General features: G+C 41.9%; 1 protein-coding gene across 2 annotated transcripts in view; it reads right to left on the bottom strand.

Moving 5' to 3' along the window:
* igsf9bb (immunoglobulin superfamily, member 9Bb) overlaps nt 1–21,293 on the bottom strand; it is a 687,093-nt gene that overhangs the window by 181,780 nt on the left and 484,020 nt on the right. For both annotated transcript variants that reach the window (XM_059957059.1, XM_059957060.1), the window contains exon 5: nt 19,763–19,880. In XM_059957059.1, the coding sequence (XP_059813042.1) occupies nt 19,763–19,880 (118 nt within the window). The remainder of the gene's footprint in view (nt 1–19,762; nt 19,881–21,293) is intronic.

Below are 21,293 nucleotides of genomic sequence, written 5' to 3'. Positions count from 1 at the left end.
ACTCCTGTTTGTATTAGATTGCGACCAGGACATTAACTCATGGTTACTGGGTCAGGTTGTGCTCCAGTGTTAGTCACAAGGTCTATAGAGTCCTTCAACCCACCTGACTGTTCAGTGTTTCATCAGCAGCTACACCAGCAGACTGAGCTCAGACATTCAGAAACTAAAGTCTTTCTTGATCTCCTTTCTACCGCAAACAGGGTGGTGGATATATACAGTACGTTCTCTTCACTTCTAAGTGGTACTTGGGCAAGAACTTTAACTAGGGAATGAGGACTACAATGTATGAACTGTCCAACTGGTTCTTCATCCCATGACATTGACACAACACACTGAATGAGTATGTATGGGGCTTTGAAACTAGAAGGAAAAGTTTGTGAACTTACAAATAGTCTCATTAAATTACATTAGTCTCACAGAGTCAGGCAGCACATAAACTGTCCTTTTGGACCATCTTGTCCTTTGCCCACCATTAAGCACCTAGTTGCACTGGTCCCATTTACCAGGAGTTGGTCTTGTGTCTTGTCAAAATCCGAATCAGAATCAGGTTTATTATCTCTGATATGCGCATGCCATGAAATCTTGTGAATTTTATTGTTTCCTTGCAGCATTACAGTGCAAGGCATATATAAAAATTGCTGTAAGTTACAATACAAATAAATACATAGTGCAAAAGAGGAATAATGAGGTATTGCCCATGGATTGTTCAGAAACCAGGTGGCAGAGGAGAAGAAGCTGTTCCTAAAACACTGAGTGTGAGTCTGTACATCTTCTCTAACGTATTGATGAGAAAAGGACTCGCCCCCGATGATGAGGGGCCTTAATGATGGATGCCCCCTTCTTGAGGCACCTCAGCTAGATTCTTCTCAACTGATAGAGTCGTCTCTGCCTCCATTGCCTCCATGTAGTGTATTCCAAATTCCAATCACCCTCTGGATGAAAAACCATCCTCCTTACATCTTCTTCAAACCTCTTCCATAAACCTATGCCCTCTGATTATAGGCACTGTTGTTATGGGGCAAATTACTGCCTACAGCAACTTTGTCCTTCATAATTTTATACAATTGATATTTTAATGAATAATACAAATATTAAATACACATTTTATATTAAAATAATCATTTAACTGTTTTAATTATTTTAAATCAATTTCAATTTATTTTAGATTTCTCTTAATATCAAAGACATTAAGAAACAAAGACATTTTCTTGATACAGAAGGGTCACCAGAGCTGTCTGAAGCTGGGGGTTCCTCAGCCACAAGGCTGTGTCTGTGCGCTACTGGGGCCAGAAGGAGGCCATTGCTCAAACACCGGCCCTGGTGAGAGCAAAAGGTAGTGGATGGGCAGGAGAGGAGCGAGGAAGTGTTTGTGGGGGTGGGGGGGGGGGAAGAGGTTAGTAGAGGGGATGAAAGCAGCGACACCTTCAGAGAGAGCATGCAACTGGAAAGCGGAGTGGTATAGCACAAAAGGGCAGGGTTGGTCGGAAATAGGGGACATAGCAAAGAGGATAGCAGGGTGGAGGGGGAGTGCAGCAGGGATGGGAAACAGCGAGGGGAAAGGGAGAAAGGAAGGGAAAGCATTCTTAATGGGAGGACTATTGTGAAATAGGGAGGGGCAAGTCATGCACAAGCATCTTTCACACCTTAAGAAGAAGCCCACAATCTAAAATATTACTTCTCTTGTGGATGGGTCCAACAACAGCAGTTCTGCACTGTCAAGCACTCACAAACATGAAGAGGAGATGGCCAGATTCAATCCATCTGACAGAGGAACTCAATGGGCCAAGTAGCAACTATGGCAGGAAAGGAACTGTCGACGTACAAGGTTTCAACTGAACCATCAACAGTTCCTTACACCAACTCCCAAACCCCAAACACAGTTGCTGCTCGACTCACTGAGTTCCTCCGGCTGATTGTTGCTCTAGACCTGCAGTCTACACCTCCTTCAATACTGTTTTCACAGGGCTGGCTTTGCCAGCAAGAAGCCAGTCCGACGCTTCAGCTTCTCTCTCTGTCGAAGATGTGAACGTACCATGGTCTCCATTTCACTTGAACACAGGACCACACTATCACATCAAAGATGGTGGTGCGTTCCATCGCAGCGGCCACTCCGTCTCCAACTAATGGTGTGATTGTTTGTCCTTTACGTCTTTCTTATGATCACAAGACACTGCTGGATATTAAAATCATCAAGTACTGCAAGTCTGCCTCACTAGCGAGTTGCTAACGGCAAATAAGCTGCGCAACATGGACTCGTTGAGCACCATGTTTATTTTAATTAGCCATATGACACAGAGTAGGCCTTTACGGCCCTTCAAACCATGCCGCCCAAGCGACTCCACAATCCCGATTAACCCTAACCTAATCACAGGACAATTTGCAATGACCGATTAACCTTTGGACTGTGGGCAAAAAACCAGAACAGCCATGGAAAAACCCATGCATTCCACCAGGAGAGCTGGAATCGAACTCCGCAGCTCAGAATGCCTCGAGCTGTAACAGTGATAACCACAACGCTACCGTGTTTTCACTTGATACAGCCACCTAGAGGAGACGCCGTCTGAAGAGATGTACAAGAAAGCAAGAGCGAAGAAGGCACACAGGTCTGTATGAAACCCTTCAGGCTAGCTTGCCCGTTGATTCTGCTTTCATATGTTCATCCACTAGAAAATAAACTGGATTACCTGTATTGAGACTGAATCAGCATGAGATGAAAGACTTCTACACGCTCATACTGACGGAAACGTGGCCATCCACAGAGGGTTTCATCTCTTTTTTTGGGCGACAGAAGTCTCGCTATCTCTGGCAGGACCCGCCCCCATTTTTACAGGAGCACTATCGAGAGTGTCCTGACCAGCTCCATCATGGCCTGGTACTGGGATTGCAAGGCATCTGACTGCAAGTCCCTACAAAGGATTGTGAGGACTGCTGAGAGGATCATCAGGGTCTCTCTTCCACACAAAGAGATATTATCAGGAGTGCTGCATACACGGAGCCCTTAGTATTGTCAATGATCCCTCCCATCCGTCCAACAATCTCTATTGGGCAGGAGGTACTGCAGCATTAGGATGAGAACTGTTTGGATGGGGAACAGCTTCTTCCCACAGGCCATAAGACTACTGAACTCCCTACCACCACCCAGGTCTCAACATGTATGAAGTGCCAGTAACGTTATACTGTTTACTTTTTAACTTGTGGCATAAATGCACCTTATTATTTGTTAATTTATTTGTGGTAATATTACTTAACGTGTTTTGTGTGAGTTATGTGTACTGTGTTGTGCACATTGGTCCAGAGAAAGATTGTTTCAATTGGTGGTATACAAGCGTATGGTTGTATGATAATAAACTGAACTTGAACTTGTACCTGAACCATCATCTATACACATCACCTAACATCATTCTGGGGAACAGATGAAGCCAACAAAGACTTCTACAACTTGAGAAACTCCTGGGCCTAATTAATCGGCAGTCCTGTTGGATGAATGTCAGTATCCTCTTTCATGTCACCAGCTCAGTATGACTTCAATAACTATAACTTAATCTTAATTATAATATAAATATGAAGCTTAGTACGATCTGACTCCAGCGAGTGGTCCACATTATCTGTATATCTGAGACTGGGCCCCTGAAACAAGTACTGTATTCCAAAGTCTGTTCCCAGAGGAAAGTTCCAAAAGGAGAGTGAAAATGCTTCAGAAGTGTTCTCAAAGTCTCCTTTCTAACATTCTGTTTCATGATTTGTTGGAATCCCTAGTCTGTGGTTATTCAAAATGCAGAAACACTGGGAAAGACTCTGAGCACCTCCGATCCCGATGGCACCAAAGCATGTTTAGTATTCCAAATAATCCACTGTATGTCCCCTCAAGCACAAGCTCCCCTCATGGCAAAGTGTACGTAGGCCCCACAGTGGTCTCATAAATCACCTCAGAATCCACAAAGCTGGAACAGAAACGACTCATCCTTGATTCTGATAGATGCTCTGTTCTGCAGAACAAACTGTGGCATTGAGGCCTGGTGATTGGAGAGACCTGTAATCTGACTGTGGAGATCACATAGAGAGTAGGGCGTGGTGAACACAAGGATCCAGCGTGATTTGGCCAGTTTACCAGGTGCCTTATTTTGCAGGAGCACTGCACTGTTAACCCTTCCCATTCACAAGACCAATGTAATACCAGCCTTTAGTCATTTTGTTTTGGAATCACATTTGCTGCAAACTTTCGTTAGACTTATTGGAAAGATTAATGAAGGTTGAACAGTGAGTTCTCACATAGTCAGGCACTGGAAAAGATGTAATAGGCTTTATTGGATGCTGTGAAAAGGAGCAGGAAATACAGGCCTCTTTCATTGGTTACAGCCAGTCCTGCTCCTTTTCACAGCATCCAATAAAGCCTATTACATCTTTTCCAGTGCCTGACTATGTGAGAACTCACTGTTCAACCTTCATTAATCTTTCCAATAAGTCTAACGAAAGTTTGCAGCAAATGTGATTCCAAAACAAAGATGTAGCTGTGATTTACTGCTGCCAGTAAGCTCAGTCGGATAAATTTATGCAGACAAAATCTGCACAGCTCAGAATGATGCTGATATGACAGCTGAGGGGGAAAGGAGGCTGAAGATGGGCTGATAGTTGCGGAGGAGAGATAATTTGGTGGTGGTTTTGTCTGAGAGGGTGTCAATTATATTATGAATCTCATAGGACGAGAAAGGCTTTTACAATGGAATGCAATGACAGTGAGAGGATCCATTAATTTATTAATATAATAAATACTCGCTTAACCAAATAGTGCAGATGGTAAAAGTATTCCTCGGACCTTAAATATATAAAAGTCAAATGTACTAAGAGGAATTATTAGTTAATATTCTCATATTTCTGTATTATTTATCAATTTATTGTCAGTTTGCATTGTTACTATATTCTGTATTCTAGCAGCTGGGAAAACCTGGCACTCTAGAGGGGCCTCAGTATAATTGATTGACTGCCCTGCTCAAATTTCAGGGATGGCTGTTGAAAAGTTGCTCTTGGGAAATGGATTAACATGACATTGTGTAAAAATATTCAGTATGTGATGTCAAATGCACTGCAATGAAATATTTTGAGCCTTCGAAAACTGCACAAACTTCACAAGAAACAAGATGTTTTTTTTTTCTCCAAAGATAAGCCTAATAAAAAGGACTGCATGATCTACACAGCATTTGGAGGTATAACAGCTGTAACTTAAACCACTGTAATCTTGTTACATTTAAACATTGATGCAGATGCATCTCATCTGGGAAAAATCTCTACTACATCAGCTGGTCAACAAAATGACTTTTTAAATCTGCTTCAATATTTAAGCCTATTAGCTGTTGCCAAGGTGAGTGAGATTCTGGCAATCCCTTTAATTGAACTTTAACTAACCTCTGGGCAATAACAACTGATTGACTTTCAAACTTTAATTACTTTAACTCTGACCTAGTAAGGTTATTTTTTCAGACTGGACAACAATGTCTAGCTTTTCAAATCTGTAATAAATATCTATGATGCTACACAGTTTTGTCCTGATTCTTTATCTCTTTTTGGGCCACGTGACACACACCCTGAAAAATGTAATGTAGATTTTAGTTAAGTATATGCATGGTTCTCCAAGAGGACCACAACCTTGTCACAGTTTGGAGGCTTGCGTGCTTCAATGACCCGGAGAGCTATGTTGGCTGGAGTCAGAGCTTTACGCTTTGTCTCTTGGTAGGGTCACCCGTGCCAAACAGGTCAAAAGGTAAAGGCCAGACTAAGAGTGGTCCACCAGTCCTCCAGGTTCGGGGGTTCAGCTTAGGTCTAACAACCCTGACTGGTCAAACAAAATTGTTATGGAAACAGCAATGAAGAATCCTTCTACATCCGAGTGTGACGGTATTCCTGAGTCTCCACCCGGGACTTGCATGACTGACAGTAGTGAAAACCGAGAGGAAGCTACTGACACGATGAAGGAAGCCCTGAACACCGCCAGAGATGGAGGACCTTCATTGTTGCCCTAAACACCAGCAGCAGAACGGGTAGTAAGTGAATAAGTGTTGTGCACTGTGTATGTGTCTAATGGAAGTTATTCTGGCCAGAAATCCCAAGGTCAATTTACTTGAAACTGGACCACCAGCAAAGGATAGAGAATGATGGTGCCATTTCTTGTCAAAAGCAACATTCGAAAGGTTAATTGAATTGAAAGGGTAACTGTCATTGGCTCATATGGGGCAAACTTCAGTGTGCCTTAATAAGACTCAAGTAGACTTTAAATATTTTGCATGTGTCTGGGTGGAGGGTCATGAATATGCACAGACTCAAACAAACATTGTGGAGTTGCACCCATTATCAGATCCCATTTGTTAGAGGCAGAAGCAGTGCAGGGTAGCCAAGTTCAGCACTCATCATCAAGGACATCTTCAAAATGTGATGCCTCAAAAAGTGGCATCCTTCATTAAGGACCCTCACCATCTGGGACATGCCTCTTCTCATTGCTACCATCAGGGAGGAGGTGCAGGGGTCCATGGACCACTTGCTTAATGGTATTGGTCCATGCCATAAAAAAGGTTGGAAACCCCTGAGGTCCAGGAACCGCTTCCCCCTCCCTGCCATCAGATTTCTGAACAGTCCATGAACCCCTGAATATCCCGCTCTTGCAATATTCATTTTTTTTTGTAATTTTTGGTAATTTTTAATGTATTGCTCTGCACTGCTGCCATGAAACAACACACTTCACAACTTATGTCAGTGATAATAAACTTGATTCTGATGCTGTCAGGAAGTGGTGGACTGTTCTATTCATGTACACAGTGCAATGGTGAGAAGCTGGCATTTAAGCAATCTACCAAACCCACCCAATTGTAGGGAAGTGTCCCAGATGCACACAATAAATATTGCATCAAATTGCTCCAGATTTTTCCACTCGCATTTTAATGCAACATAGCTCATCAAAACACTGCAGGTGCTGGAACTCTGAAATAAAACAGGAAAATGCTGGACAAATCTCAGCAGGCAAGGCAGCATCTATGGGAAGAGAATCTAATGAAGGTTTCCTAGCTTGAAGTGCTAAATCAGGGGTTCCCAACCTGGGGTCCACAGACCCCTTCTTTAATGGTATTGGTCCATGACATATAAAAGGTTGGGAATCGCTATACTAAATGCTTCTCTTTCCTCGGGTGCTGCTTGACCAATTCTGTTTTCTCCAGTATTTAGTGTTATTTCCAGAGTTTTCTACATCAAATTGCAAAGTACAAGCTTATTCATATTTGCACACTAATACTGGCATTTGGTTCAAATATTTCTGGATTAATTCTAGGGCTTTGATGAGACAATTATATTTAATGTGCCCATGCATTTCAGTACTCATCAAGGAAGAGGAATATGAGGTAAGATATGTTTATGGATCCATCACTTCCAACTTACCGGGGCTCTCAGTTACCATGACTAGCATAAGAATTCACAATTGGTTTGAAATTTAGAATGAGAGTGAGAGAATCATTTTGATCCATTGAATCAAGTGGCTAGTTGGAACTTGCTGGGCCAAAGGCCTTGTTTGCTTGTTTGTTTCTTTATTTCTTTTCTTTCTCTTTCTTTTTCTTTCTTCCTCCCTCCCTCCCTTCCTCCCCTCTCTCTCCCCCATCTCTTTCCCCCCTCCCCTCCCTCCTCTCTCTCTCTCTCTCTATCCCTCCATGAGTTTGTACTGTCCATTTCTACCTTAATCTCATTTTCATGTTATTCTCCCAACGTTCTCATCAATTTGATTTACACACTAGAGGCCAACTAACCCACAAAACTTTGCAGAAGTTGCAGAAGACAGGAGACCTAAAGGAAAATCATATAGTCACAGAGTGAACATGCAAACTCCACACAAAAACTGCACCCAAGCCTCTGATGCTGTGGGACACCAGCTTGTGAGCCAGTCTGTGATGCTTGTTCCTATCTTTGGACTCAGACTTCTGAGGCTGAGAGAGTGGAACTGTCTCTTCCACTTTGAAAAACTCTCCCACACAGGTTTCCTGTCATTATCGGACAGAACAGGCAAAGCCATCACAGACTAGAGAGTGCAGAATGGGCCTGTGGCTGAGAAAAAAGGAACACGACATATCCAAAATGAACAAGCAGCCATTAATATGGAGGAGGTGAGGCAAGAGGTAGTGAGGTACTATGTCTTTGGTCTTGTAGGAATCTGGCATACTAATGATTTGAAAGATAAGTGTGAACTCAGCTTGGGAAAGGAAACAGTGTATGCATGGCAAGAATTGGTCTAAAGCAGGAGTGTGCCATACATCAGTGATATCAATAGTAGGAATGAGCTGCTGTCACATTCCAAGCCATTGTAGCTTAAATGTTTCACAATTATCTGTAAGTTTGGTTGGCACATTTTCAAAGTTCAAAGTAATTTTTATTATCAAAGTAAATGTATGTCACCACATACAACCCTGAGATTCATTTCCCTGCAGGCATACTCAGCAAATCTATAGAATGGTAACTGTAAACAGGATCAATGAAAGATCAAGTAGAGCGTAGAAAACAAACTGTGCAAATGCAAATATAAATAAATAGCAATAAATAACAGGAACATGAAATAATAAGATAAAGTGAGATAACTGGTTGTGGGAACATCTCAACAGATGGGCAAATGAGTGTACTGTAGTTACCCCCTTTTGTTTAAGAGCCTGATGGTTAAGGTATTTGAGGTGGAGATCATTTGCAGGCTAACTTTTCTTCAGCCTAAATAAAGGAATCAATCATATGTTTGAGAGCAAAGTGAAATGAGCGACCTGTGATGAAACATTTGTGAACCAGAGTTACCAAATACCTCAAAGTCCCAAGGAGAGATACCCCAAGAACCTGATGTGGAAATGAACTGCAATGCAGAAGAGGATGGGTGAATTTGACATGGGAAATACTGAACAGTGATAAAATGAAGGAGAGCGCGCTGACATTTACAGCAGCAGACGGTTTGCAACCACACAGGTCGGGAGTCACTTCTCACAGGTGTGGTTGTCAGGGACACTGGGGGTCTCACACCCTGCGGGAGTCACTTCTCACAGGTGTGGTTGTCAGGGACACTGGGGGTCTCACACCCTGCGGGAGTCACTTCTCACAGGTGTGGTTGTCAGGGACACTGGGGGTCTCCCTGCTGATATGTTTAGACATTTGCCATCCACTATAAAAAACCTGGCTGCATGATGCATCTGCAGGACAATAGATGCAATGGAGCAGAGTCTGCTCTGTATCTGGTTGTCTTTCCATTTCTCAAACTCTTACTTATTCCCTTGCAGCACAATCACTGGTCCATTCTATCTGATTTGTGAGGATCTCCCTAAGTGCATATTGTCTGTCGGTACATCTGTGATTCTCCCTTTGGGCACACTGTGTTCCCTTCATTCTTTCCATCAGCAAAGTATTTATCCAAAGCTCTGTGTAAGAATGACAGATTGCACACAGGAACAAATTAAATCTTATTGTTTCTAAATAAACAGACAGACAATTCTTTGTCTGAAATTCTGTTTTCCTTACATGTTGCATTGCTTCACATCATTTCGCTTCCTATTTCATTTCACTTACCTATTCACTGGCCTGATGCCAGCTACAGTTTTGCATGTGATACACGCTCAGAAATATCAACACGCACACTGGTGGAAATCCGTAAAAATGCAGATCTAAGCCCAACTGTGACCAAAGTGACAATTCAAGAAATGTGAAATGACAACAGAAAATGGTGTCTCTGCCAACAATTGTGGGAGCAGACTTAGAGATAACGCTTCACATCAACGCCCATCCAGTAGAACGTGAATTTGCGTTACTAACCTCCCCTCAAGATTTCTAGTCTCAGTTTCAATTCTGGTCCTGGCTTTACCACAAGGCTTGGCCACAACTCTAATCCTGATCCTCCAATGTACACGATTGCAAGAGGCTGGGCTCAGTCAGCTCCAGCAGGGGCACAGCCCTCCTCACCATCAAGGATGCCTTCACAGTTCTGCCTCAAGAAGATGGCATTCATCGCTAAGGATTCTCACTCTTCTCATTGCTATCATCAGGGAGGAAGTTCAGCAGCCTTAAGACCCACACTAAGCAATTCAGAAACAGCTTCTTCCCTTCTGCCATCAGATTTCTGAAGCCACGAACACTATTTTTGCACTATTTATTTATATTTGTAATATATAGTAATTTTATGTCTCTGTACAGTACTGCTGTGACAATACATTTCACATCATATCAATCAGTGATAATAAATCTGAAGCATTTACAAACAACTGGAATACTTCAACTGTCACAAGTCTTTAATGTAAGGTATTGTAGGATATAGGCACAGGACTTGTTTTCATTAATGCAAAAGAATCTTGGAACAAGGGAATGACATGAAATGCAATCATAGTGCATGTAGCTGTGGATGAATTTCTGCCCCAACATCCTTTCAACTTACAAGATGATTTTTTTCTATTTACTCGTGTGGTATAGCATTTAAACTAGCAACGTACAAACTTGAGGAACATCTAAAGGAATACTTCTGGTTTGCAATAGGTGGATGATCAAAGAAACTAGTTTCTTAAACACCTTAGATCTAATGCTGGAATTATGGAATAAAAATACTCTGTAAAATCCAGATCCAGGTGGTGTAACGGGTCCTGTATGTGCATTCTCCATCAATTGAGAAAGAACTGTGCAACACATCTGCTAATGTTTTAATTGAAAGATAAAATTTAGCTTAGTTCTCCAAATATCTATGGTTAGGAAAGTGGTGGGATCCTGCAGTGCAGTCAGTGTACAAATCTGCCCTAACATCTACATCCTTTCAATGAAGGATAAGCTGCCTAGAGATGAGCTTGTGCTTAACATTAAAACCTGATCCAAGTCCAATCCAATATCAGCCAATTTTAAGCCAGCTTGATCAATCTTGAGCTCAACACATATAGACAGGCCCTGTGGAGCATGTAACCTGCCAAAGTGCAATTGACTGCAAATCAGTCAGAAGGTAGAAAGCATAATTTGGTAGATAATCGTATAAGCTGAGAAACTGAGGCTTGGGGAGGTGTTCTGGTCACTTTCAGCATTGCATAGCCTCAACAGGCGGGACAGACAGACATACTTTATTGATCCCAAGGGAAAGTGGGTTTCATTACAGCTGCACCAATCAAGAATAGTGAAGAAATATAGCAATATAAAACCATAAATAATTAAATAATAATAAGTAAATAATGCCAAGTGGAAATTAGTCCAGGACCAGCCTATTGGCTCAGGGTGTCTGACACTCCGAGGGAGTTGTTAAATTTGATGGCCACGGGTAGGAATGACTTCCTAGGATGCTCAGTGTTGTATCTCAGTGGAATGAGTCTCTGGATGAATGTACTTGTCCAAGATGGCATGCAACTTGGACAGCATCCTCTTTTCAGACACCACCGTCAGAGAGTCCAGTTCCACCCCCACAACATCACTGGCCTTACGAATGAGTTTGTTGATTCTGTTGGTGTCTGCTACCCTCAGCCTGCTGTCCCAGCACACAACAGCAAACATGATAGCACTGGCCACTGCAGACTCGTAAAACATCCTCAGCGTCGTCCAGCAGATGTTAAAGGACCTCAGTCTCCTCAGGAAATAGAGGGGGCTCTGACCCTTCTTGTAGACAGCCTCAGTGTTCTTTGACCAGTCCAGTTTATTGTTAATTCGTATCCCCAGGTATTTGTAATCCTCCACCATATCCACACTGACCCCTTGGATGGAAACAGGGTCACCAGTGCCTTAGCCCTCCTCAGGTCCGCCACCATCTCCTTAGTCTTTTTCACATTCAGCTGCAGATGATTCTGCTCACACCATGTGACAAAGTTTCCCACTGTAGCCCTGTACTCAGCCTCATCTCCCTTGCTGATGCATCCAACTATGGCAGAGTCATCAGAAAACTTCTGAAGATGGCAAGTCTCTGTGCAGTAGTGTAAGTCTGAGGTGTAGATGGTGAAGAGTGGGTTTTAGTTCTAACACGAGCAGAAACTGCATTTCAGTGGGAGATGCCACCTTGTTAAGAATGTTGAAGCTTTTGTTACAAACTGTCTTCTGAGTGTTAAGCAGCTGATTGCTATTTAAATCCCATGCTTGTGTGCATTAAGAAGGTTGCAGTATTTTGACCCAGTAGCAACGAATGACATAGAGCAAATAGTTATTGCCTGGAATTTTGAGCACTACATTTAGAGTACATCTTTGTATAATGTTCCATGGAGCTGGTGAAGACTGGAAAAGCACTTTTGAAACACATCGGACATAAAGCATAGAACAGTATAGCACAGTGCAGTCCCTTTGGCCCATGATGTTGTGCCAATGCTTTAACCTACTGTAAAATCAATCTAACCCTTCCCTTCCATACAGCCCTCCACTTTTCTATCATCCATGTGCTTATTCTAGAGGAAGTAAAATAGATGGCTGGTAGTCATGTCTTGGATTATGTGAGGCTCTGCACATTCAGTGTAATGTTAAAGAATATGATATTCAGACTCTCCCTGCATAATACCTGGGTTAAAATCTACTCTAGATGAGCACAGACATTAGAAGCAAGAGTTTGTCATTGGGCCCCTCCTGCTTTTTCCACCATTCATTTTAAATTACCTTTAACCTTACTATCGCCATCCTGTATCAGGAATGGAGAGAGCTGGGGTGCATGATTTCCCATTCCCTGGGGACCACATGAAATTGGATAAAAGTCCTCATTCAATGGCGAATGGCTGAGGGCACAGCAGAAATCGGAAACAATTTCAGTCTGTGTTGCCAGCAATAATTTCACCAGAAGGCCTAAGTCAAGTCATCAAATCAAGTTTATTGTCATTTAACTATATACGTGTGAGACGTTTCTCTGAACCAGGGTGTAAAGCACAGTAGTACACATAATACACAATAACTTATGAAAGTAAGGATAAAATGTACGGATGAAGTACACATAAACAATGTAAAGTGCATAAATTAAATACTGTAGGGTACAGCACAAATTAACCGGTGACAATTTGAATGCGATACACCCTCAGGAGAAAACAATGCATAAAGCATCAGACTGGCGCAAAGGTGTTGGTATTGAGCAGGATACAAATTGTGGCTGATTAGACCTGATGGGATTGTTCTACTAGCAGCCTGATGGACTGAATGGTCTCCTGAGCCACAACGCATCATTGATTCTATGAAAAATTTACTTTCGTTTTGTACTGTACAGCTGGCTTGAGGGTCACAAAGGTTTCTGCTGATGTGCCCAGTAAACCAAAAGGTATGAAAGTAATGCCAATAGCTTCTGTGAATACCTGTCAGACCATGTAGTGTAATTACTGTGCAAACGCCATGAAGCAGAACTGTTCCACATTTACCACCATTCTCTTTTCAAAGCTGGGGGTGGGGGGAATTAAGGGCACTACAGAAAGACCAGACTGCAACTTATTATTTAGAAAAGATAGGCAGCTTTGGTTCTCCATTAGCATTGATTGGTGGAGCATCGCCTAACATCTGACATATTGTATCATAGCACTCCATTTACGATGGGCATTCTACCTTCATGCTTCATATATTCTTTGTTCAGAGTTTAGAGAGTCAGGAGTAAAACCTACAAAACACTGAAACATATTATTGATTCACCGGGTCTGCTGTATGTTACTCAGAATATGATACTTAAACACCCGCTGAGGGACTCCAGACCAATTCATTATAATGTCCTACAAAAGGGTCTTTTTACTTGGAATTGAATACAATCAACTATGAGGTAAACTGAAGCTCTGGCATGGATTCTTGGAAGTGGCATGCATCTGGGCTTACTCCACACCAACATCCCCAGGGTAATTAGCAGCTCCAAACCCACACAAATTAAACAGACCTAAATACAGGCTATGAATCCCAATAAACAAAGTGAGAATCAAGTACTCCCTTCAAAATCCTTCCAGATATTCTTTGCACCCATTCTCAATATGTTGGAAGTTTAGCAATGTTTGGGTTCAGATTTGCACATGATAAAGCTTAATAACAAAAGATTTATAAAATGAAATGATGAATTTGTACTGGATGCCGAGTGCGCCCTTTTGATCAGCTTGAAGCTATGTTATGAGGCTGACAGTGTGAGTCAAAGTTCACCAGAACAATCCAATTTAATAAAAATGACCTAGATTGGCTGATAACAGTACTGTACATTATTATAAAGATAATCTTCAAACTCCAAAAGTGGAGACTGACCTTAGTGCAGTTGTTTGGAAAATAAGGTCAGTGGTATCTGGAAAAGCAGAAGCACATTACAGGATAGGAGTGCAGGCCTAATAATGTTTCAAATGTTAAAGGGAGTAAATTACACAAGAAGCTTAAATACCTTTGTATCTACCTCCAATGCCTCTTCTACCTGGAAGCTATGGACCTGCATGCCAATGCCTCACTGTAGACCAATGCCCCTAAATACACTGTCGTTTAGTCCACATGCCCTACTAGAATTTGCCCTCCCGGAGTGCATTATTTCATGTGTCCAAATTAAATTCCATTTGTCACCACTCTGTCCAATCTTTGCAAATTATCTATGTTCCCCTATATCCTTGGACAAAATTCTTCATCTACAGCTCTACTAAATGTCTGAAAACTTACAGAAGCTATATTCTCATCCATATTCCCCCTGAATGGGGGAATTTTACAGATGGGGTCACTGATCTTGATTTAAATTTGTGACTAATATTTACCATGTTTAAATTTACACAATGGGAATGTTTCACAGATTGTTCCAATGAGGATTAACTCTTCCTCCAAGGGTTACCTTTTAATAATACACTGTTGAAGATGTAACGGTTAGCTCAGCCTGAATTTCAAAACTGATGATTTTACAATATAGGTTATTGCCACATGTCCCAGTGCAAATAGTGCAGCTGTACTGCTACCTGCTATCTTAATAGGGGTGTCTGAACAAATAAGGAGCAACAAGGCATGAACCCACTGAAGTCTGACAATATTGAAAAGATCCAGGGGAAAAACAGGTTTTTTTAAGGCACCATCCCAAAGTGAGTTGCTCATTTGTCTTTCCAAATGTTTGATTGAGCTGGTCATCAAGCAATTTACAGTATCAGAAATTTTATTCAGTTTTATACATTTCCTGCTTTGCAAATTAGTAGAAAGATAGAGCAAAAATGAACTCACAGAGGAACTCAGCAGGTCTGGCAGCGTCTGTGGAGCAAAAGGATAGTTTGCATTTTGGGTCAAGACATTGGATTGGGACTACATAAAATTAGAATTTTGTAGTGATCTGCTGCGGGAATGATCAAACAGTGTAATTTCAAGACTTTAAGAAAAATCCATTCAGCTGTAATACAAACAGAAAACGCTGGAAGTATAAGCAGTTCAGGATTTACCTCATGAGAAGAGATTAAACCATAAGAAACCAAAGTGATTAAAATGGGCAGATCTCATTTGTGCTTGGGAGAAGTATGCAATATGGGAAAAGTCAAAGTATCTGTTTGTGACCTAAAAGGGGTATTGTTGTAGTAATATACTAATATAAAAGAAACAATAGCATATGATTTGCCACATTTGAGTTTTCAGACCCAGGTGGGTCATCGATACAGCACATTGTGCACATTCTGAAAAGGTTGAGGTAATAAAAGGAATCATTCAGATCCTCTGATCTTTGATATTCCAGCCAGTAAGGCCCTGGTTGCCACCTGCCCACCTGACTTACTTGGGCCAGATGCAGTGGTAACTGGGGCTCAGGTGGTGCAGCAAGGGCCATTTGTAGGGTGGAACTTTGCCTGAAGCCATTCAGACACATTTAAAAACACTTCAAGTGATGTTCATAAAATAGTTAAAAACAAACTAAAAAAGCTTAAAGTACTTAAAAATTGTTACAAAGATGAAACTAAAGCTGACTAATTTTATAAACTTACCTTTGTTTCCTAAGTTTCAGATGAAAGCTTCCTTTGAAATGAATGGAGTCTCCAATCCTAAGTCAGATCTGATCTGCTCAAGGATCAGAGATAATATCCTTGTGCTAATTCATCACTAATATTTAATGATGGTGCCATCTGTTATTCAGTATGTCCCAGGCTAACAGTGTGTCTAGGATTTATTCCTGTTGAAGTGGCTACATGGTCGTATTCCCCTTTGGAACCACGGGGAACACCCAGGAACATTCAGTTCAGTAAGAATTAACTTGAAGAGACTTCCCGGGGTCCTATAGATAGTAGAGTCTCAGAGACAAATGTAACAGAGGATTAATAGCATGTTCTCTTCCTAACCAATTTGCTTTAGGAAACAAATGAAGGCTCAATACTCTTGTACTTAAACAAATATTTAAAAGGATAATTCAATAAATCAGTATTCAATAAATTGCCCAGAAATTCAGCAAATATGAACAAACCCTGCAGCTATTTTGCATCTAATATGACGATGCAGGCAGCAGTGAAAGGAGATTAGTGTTCGCTGGATCACAGGGAGAAGTTAAACCAAAAGAACAAAAATAGACTTGCAGGGAATCAATGTCTGTCTCTTCCACTTATGACTGAGTCCCCAAGCACTGTGGCTCTCACATTCTTTTCCCTTCTTGAGTTCTTGAGCCACCTATAGTGCTTTGACACTGGCTCTTGTTGCACGTGCCTTAACAGTATCTTGAACAGTACATCTGTGTGAGCGAGGGATAGCTCCAGAGGGAGGCCTATGCCACCAACCTCCCTTTACTCTGCCTGCCTGAACTGCGGTGCTTAAACATCTTCATCTTACATGTGGCCACTCCCCTCAAATGCCATCTATCTACTTACCACAGGGTCAAAAAGGGGATAAGATTTAAAGGGGTCTTACAAAACAAGTTTCTTTTTCGGAGTGTGGTGGATGTCTGGAACTCACAGCCAGGATAGGCAGTGAAAGCTGACGTACTAGCTATGCTTAATCCGTATTTAGATAGACACATGACGAGGCAGGGAATGGAGCGATATTAACCATTTGCAAGCAGGTAGGATTAGATTGGATCGGCTTATTGCCCAGCACTGATATTGTGGGCTGAAGGGCCTGTTCCTATGCTGTACTGTTCCATCTCAGTCTCTGTCATTGCATGTTGAAATTCAACTTGTCCTGAGCATTGCCAAGGATTGGCTTTGTCATTGGACTTTGGGCATTTCATCTAGCAGAAGTATGTGCATCACTGGCCCCTTGTAGAAAAGCCTGTGCAGAGAAATACCTTTGATTTCACATCATCCAGGTAGTGATCTGCATAGAATGTCATTCAGGCCATGTTGAGTAAGGCAATGCCCATCCTGGTGGATGGTTCCCTGGCAGCCTGTCAAAGTCATTTGGCAGGATGTCACATCACTACAACTTCCAAATGAGCACCCAGACCTTGCTTGGCTGGTGATGTGAAGGGTTTTATCCAGGTCATACATATGTAGCTGTGGTCTCTCAGAACCTCTGCAGTCTGCCCTCGAGCTGCTGTGATGTGGACGAGATTATCACCGATTTCCTCTGGAATGCGTGTCTGCCAAGAAAGTCTGGAAGGGGAGGCACAGTTTTTTGGCAAGATTCAACCCAAACTGCTGTTGTAATGCAGGGCCACGTGCTTCATAGGTTTCTCAGAACCAGAATCAGAGCAGGTTTATTATTAAATGTTTGTGGCAGCAGTACAGTACAATACATAGAAACATAAGAAATATATATTAAAAAAAGTCCAACATGATCAACAGAAGTCCAAAAAGAGAACATAAAGACTGAGGTAGTGCTCGTGGGTTCATTGACCATTCAGAAATCTGACGACAGTGGGGAAGAAGCTGTTCATAAAACATTGTGTGTGTGTCTTTAGGCTCCTGTGTCTCCTCACTGATAGTAGCAATGAGAAGATAACACATCCCAGGGAAAGACACTGAGACAAATATTGACGGCTGCTGTAGGATCATCATCTGAGTGAGAGGCGCTCTTGGATCTGCTCGTAACTTGCTAGTGTTCTAGTACAAGGAGCGAGACCATACCGGCTCCACAACTGAATGCTGAGAGTGTGATGTTCCAAGGTGTAGATCTACATTGCTGAGGCTTGGTATCATAAATATGCCTCGTTTCATTTGAATGCCGAGAGAAGCCCTTGAGCCAGAATCTCACATAGAATTGTTACCTTGAACCAACAGACAACATGACTCAAAACAATTTCGGAAAGCCTACTGAGTTTGAGTGCCTTTACTTTTATTACAGAATTGTAAAGAACAGTTTTGTTGCCATCAGCAGTACATTGCCTGCTGCTTGAAGGTAATCATACAAGCACAAAGAGGAAGTGTACAGTCTTTCACGTTCTGAATCAGTTTTTCAACATGACAGCATAATAGGTTTAATTTCTAAATTTTCTTTGATGTGTATAATACAGACAGTACTTCATATGAAAGTATTTTCAGCACAGGGTCTTCAATGCCAACAAATTTCACATAATAGCAAAATAGTCCAGTAGTCTTCAATACAGCCTTCATTTCCTGAAATACTTGATCTCTGAGTTTCTTGTTAAATACTACTTTCAGAGTATCTATGAAGATCCAACAAGGAATAACAAAATGGAAGTAGAGAGTGCAAGGTACCAAATATCTAGTTATTTAGAGGCTCCTTAAGGTTGTGGCAGCTGGGGGGAGTAACAGCGAGATTCTCCCACGACCTATTAAATGCTCCCGATGGGGTGTGCCTCGAATAGCCTCTGATAACCAAGTCCTGCCCCGGCCTTCACATGTGGCTTAGCTACTAAGCGTGACGGAACCATTTCTACTGACAGGAGAAGGGGCAAAGGCGGGTTACTGGTGCCTTAAAACCAGTTGCATTGGACAGACGGAGCTCATCAGCTGTGGTTGGCAACTCATCTAGGAGAAGGAAAACTCTGATCTCAAACCTCCGCTGCCTTGCGGCCATACCCACTCATGGAGAAGGCTTCGGGAGTAAACCCTGAGGGAAATATCCAGAGCTGGATTCCCTAAGGCAGTTCAATGCTGACTGGCAACTCCTGTGATGCTGCTGGTGCTAAACTGTGTCAGTCTCTGCTGTTCCTCTGGGTTCATCAGATGCAAGGAGAGGGGCAGCTTGCTACACAAGCACCAGCCTGATCTCCATATTCTACTGCCCAGGCTTGTGTATCTGGACAGCTAGGAAGCAACATTCACAGTTGACCCTGACCAACAGAGGCCATAGTTGCTTCGAGTTCTTTTCAAAGCTACGTGTACAAATGTTGTTCAGTTTTTTTTTGCTTACTGTTGTATTTGTTAAAATGTCCAATTGAAGTAATTAAATCAATTATGAATCATAAATGTCTGTAGCACCAAAACAAGCTATTTGGCAAAAAGTGATTATTGTAGGCAGTCCCACCTCCCAGCTTTAATCGGCAGTGTTGCAGATCTGCTTCATACAATGAGCTCATTCTTCTTCAAAGAGATGAGGGTTTCTACCTCTAATATTCTCCCAGGCCAGGAGCTCCTTATAACTTAGGTGATTTCATTTTACCCCAATTCCTTGCAATCCTTCCTCCTGTAACATGGATACCAGAACCATGCTCAGGACTAGAGCTGTCATAATTTATATTACAGACCACCTCAATAAGCTCCCTACTCTTACTTTCCATGCCACAACCAATAAAAGCCATTTACCTGCTGGGATCTGTGGACATGTGTTCCACGATCTCTGGGACATTATATAACAGGACCTAATTCCAAGGATATAGAATTAATTACTTCAAGACAAATATACCAAAACCTTTGAAGTTTAATGTGATTTTAAAATAAAAAATAAAAATGCCACAGCTAATGCTCATTAGAATTAAAGTGGAAGTTACCTTGAACCACCAAGCGAGATGTGTGGACAGCCTCTCCCTGAATACTGTAAGCCCGGCAGGTATAGGGCCCACGATCGCTCCGGCCCACCAATGAAATGGTAAGACTTCCATTACTCACCTGCAAGAGAGGAAGAATTTTGCATTTTAGGCTGCTGATGCAGACAATAAAAAGACAGTAGGTTTTTTTTGTGTGTTTCCTGCAATCCTCAATGATGCATATTTAGCAACTTAAAACTTTTACATGAAACTGATGGGGAATATTGTCAGTGCAAACTGGGGGTAAGAGGCTCATGATATTTTGAAACAAATGTACACATAGCTTTCGAACCTTATAGAGCAAAAGGGAGATATTTGGCATATCATGCCTGTGCAGACATTCAAAGTTTCTCCCCCCTCCCACCATTTCTTTTCAATTTTGCCACAGGCCTGATCATTTGGAGGATATTTTTTAAAATTCTACTTGGAATCTGTATTCACCACTCACTCAGGCACCATAATCCAAACTATAACACTTTGATTCAAATGGAAAAATTTCCCTATTCATTACTTCCTTTGCTGATGACCTTAAATCAACATCTTGTCAATAATCTTCTTGTCAGTGGAAAATCATTTCCCATTAATTTCACCAAATCTTTCATAAATTTCGACTATCTCGGTCACAGAGCAGAACAAAAGATGTGAATCCTGCCTCACCTCATAATGAAGTGCTGCAGCCTTCATACCGTTCCTCTGGACATCCCCTACGATTTTGACTTTTTTTCTTAAATATGGTGCCCAGATGTCTCTGATTTTTTTCTGAGTGCACTGTGTTAACTCCTCCTGCTACTCTCCTATCCGTATTGCTTTGTGCAGATGATGCACCATCAATAACTCTCGGGGACGGGAGGCGAACGATAGACTTTTATTAGCTGCAAGAGACCACGATTAGCAGCAAGAGACCACCACACAACATCCTGGAGACTGAGGGAGGAGCAGTGCCTCCAATCGCCTTTATACCGGGGTCTGTGGGAGGAGCCACAGGAGAAGTCAGCAGAGGGGCGTGTCCAGACAGGTATACGTGGTTCACCACAGCAGACATGGTAACTCAATCCATAAAGTGGCAGCCAAAGCCCTTGGCAGTTCACTTCCTCTGGGAATAAAATGCATTATGTGCCCTGAACAATCTCCATTAACAGAACTGCTTTGGCAATCAGCTAAGCAGGAACAGTGTCATCTGGAAACTTCCCTCCAAGTTGCACAACATCCTGACTTGGAAAAGTAATGTTGGTCACTTCTTGTCACTGGAATTTCTTCTCAAACAGCACAGAGGTGTGATATCCAGCAGATCCTTCCATATACAAGTACAATAAGGTAGTATGAAAGGAAAAATAAAAGACAAAATGTAGAAAATCGTAAACACAAGAGTTTCTGCAGATGCTGGAAATCCAGAGCCACACAGACAAAATGCTGGAAGAACTCAGCAACCAAGGCAGCTTCTAAGGAGAAGAATAACAAGTTGACATTTTGGGTCGAGATCCTTCATCAGGACTGG

Source organism: Hypanus sabinus, chromosome X2, assembly GCF_030144855.1.
Source record: "Hypanus sabinus isolate sHypSab1 chromosome X2, sHypSab1.hap1, whole genome shotgun sequence".
NCBI lineage: Eukaryota > Metazoa > Chordata > Chondrichthyes > Myliobatiformes > Dasyatidae > Hypanus > Hypanus sabinus.
This window is presented reverse-complemented; position numbering and strand designations above follow the sequence as displayed.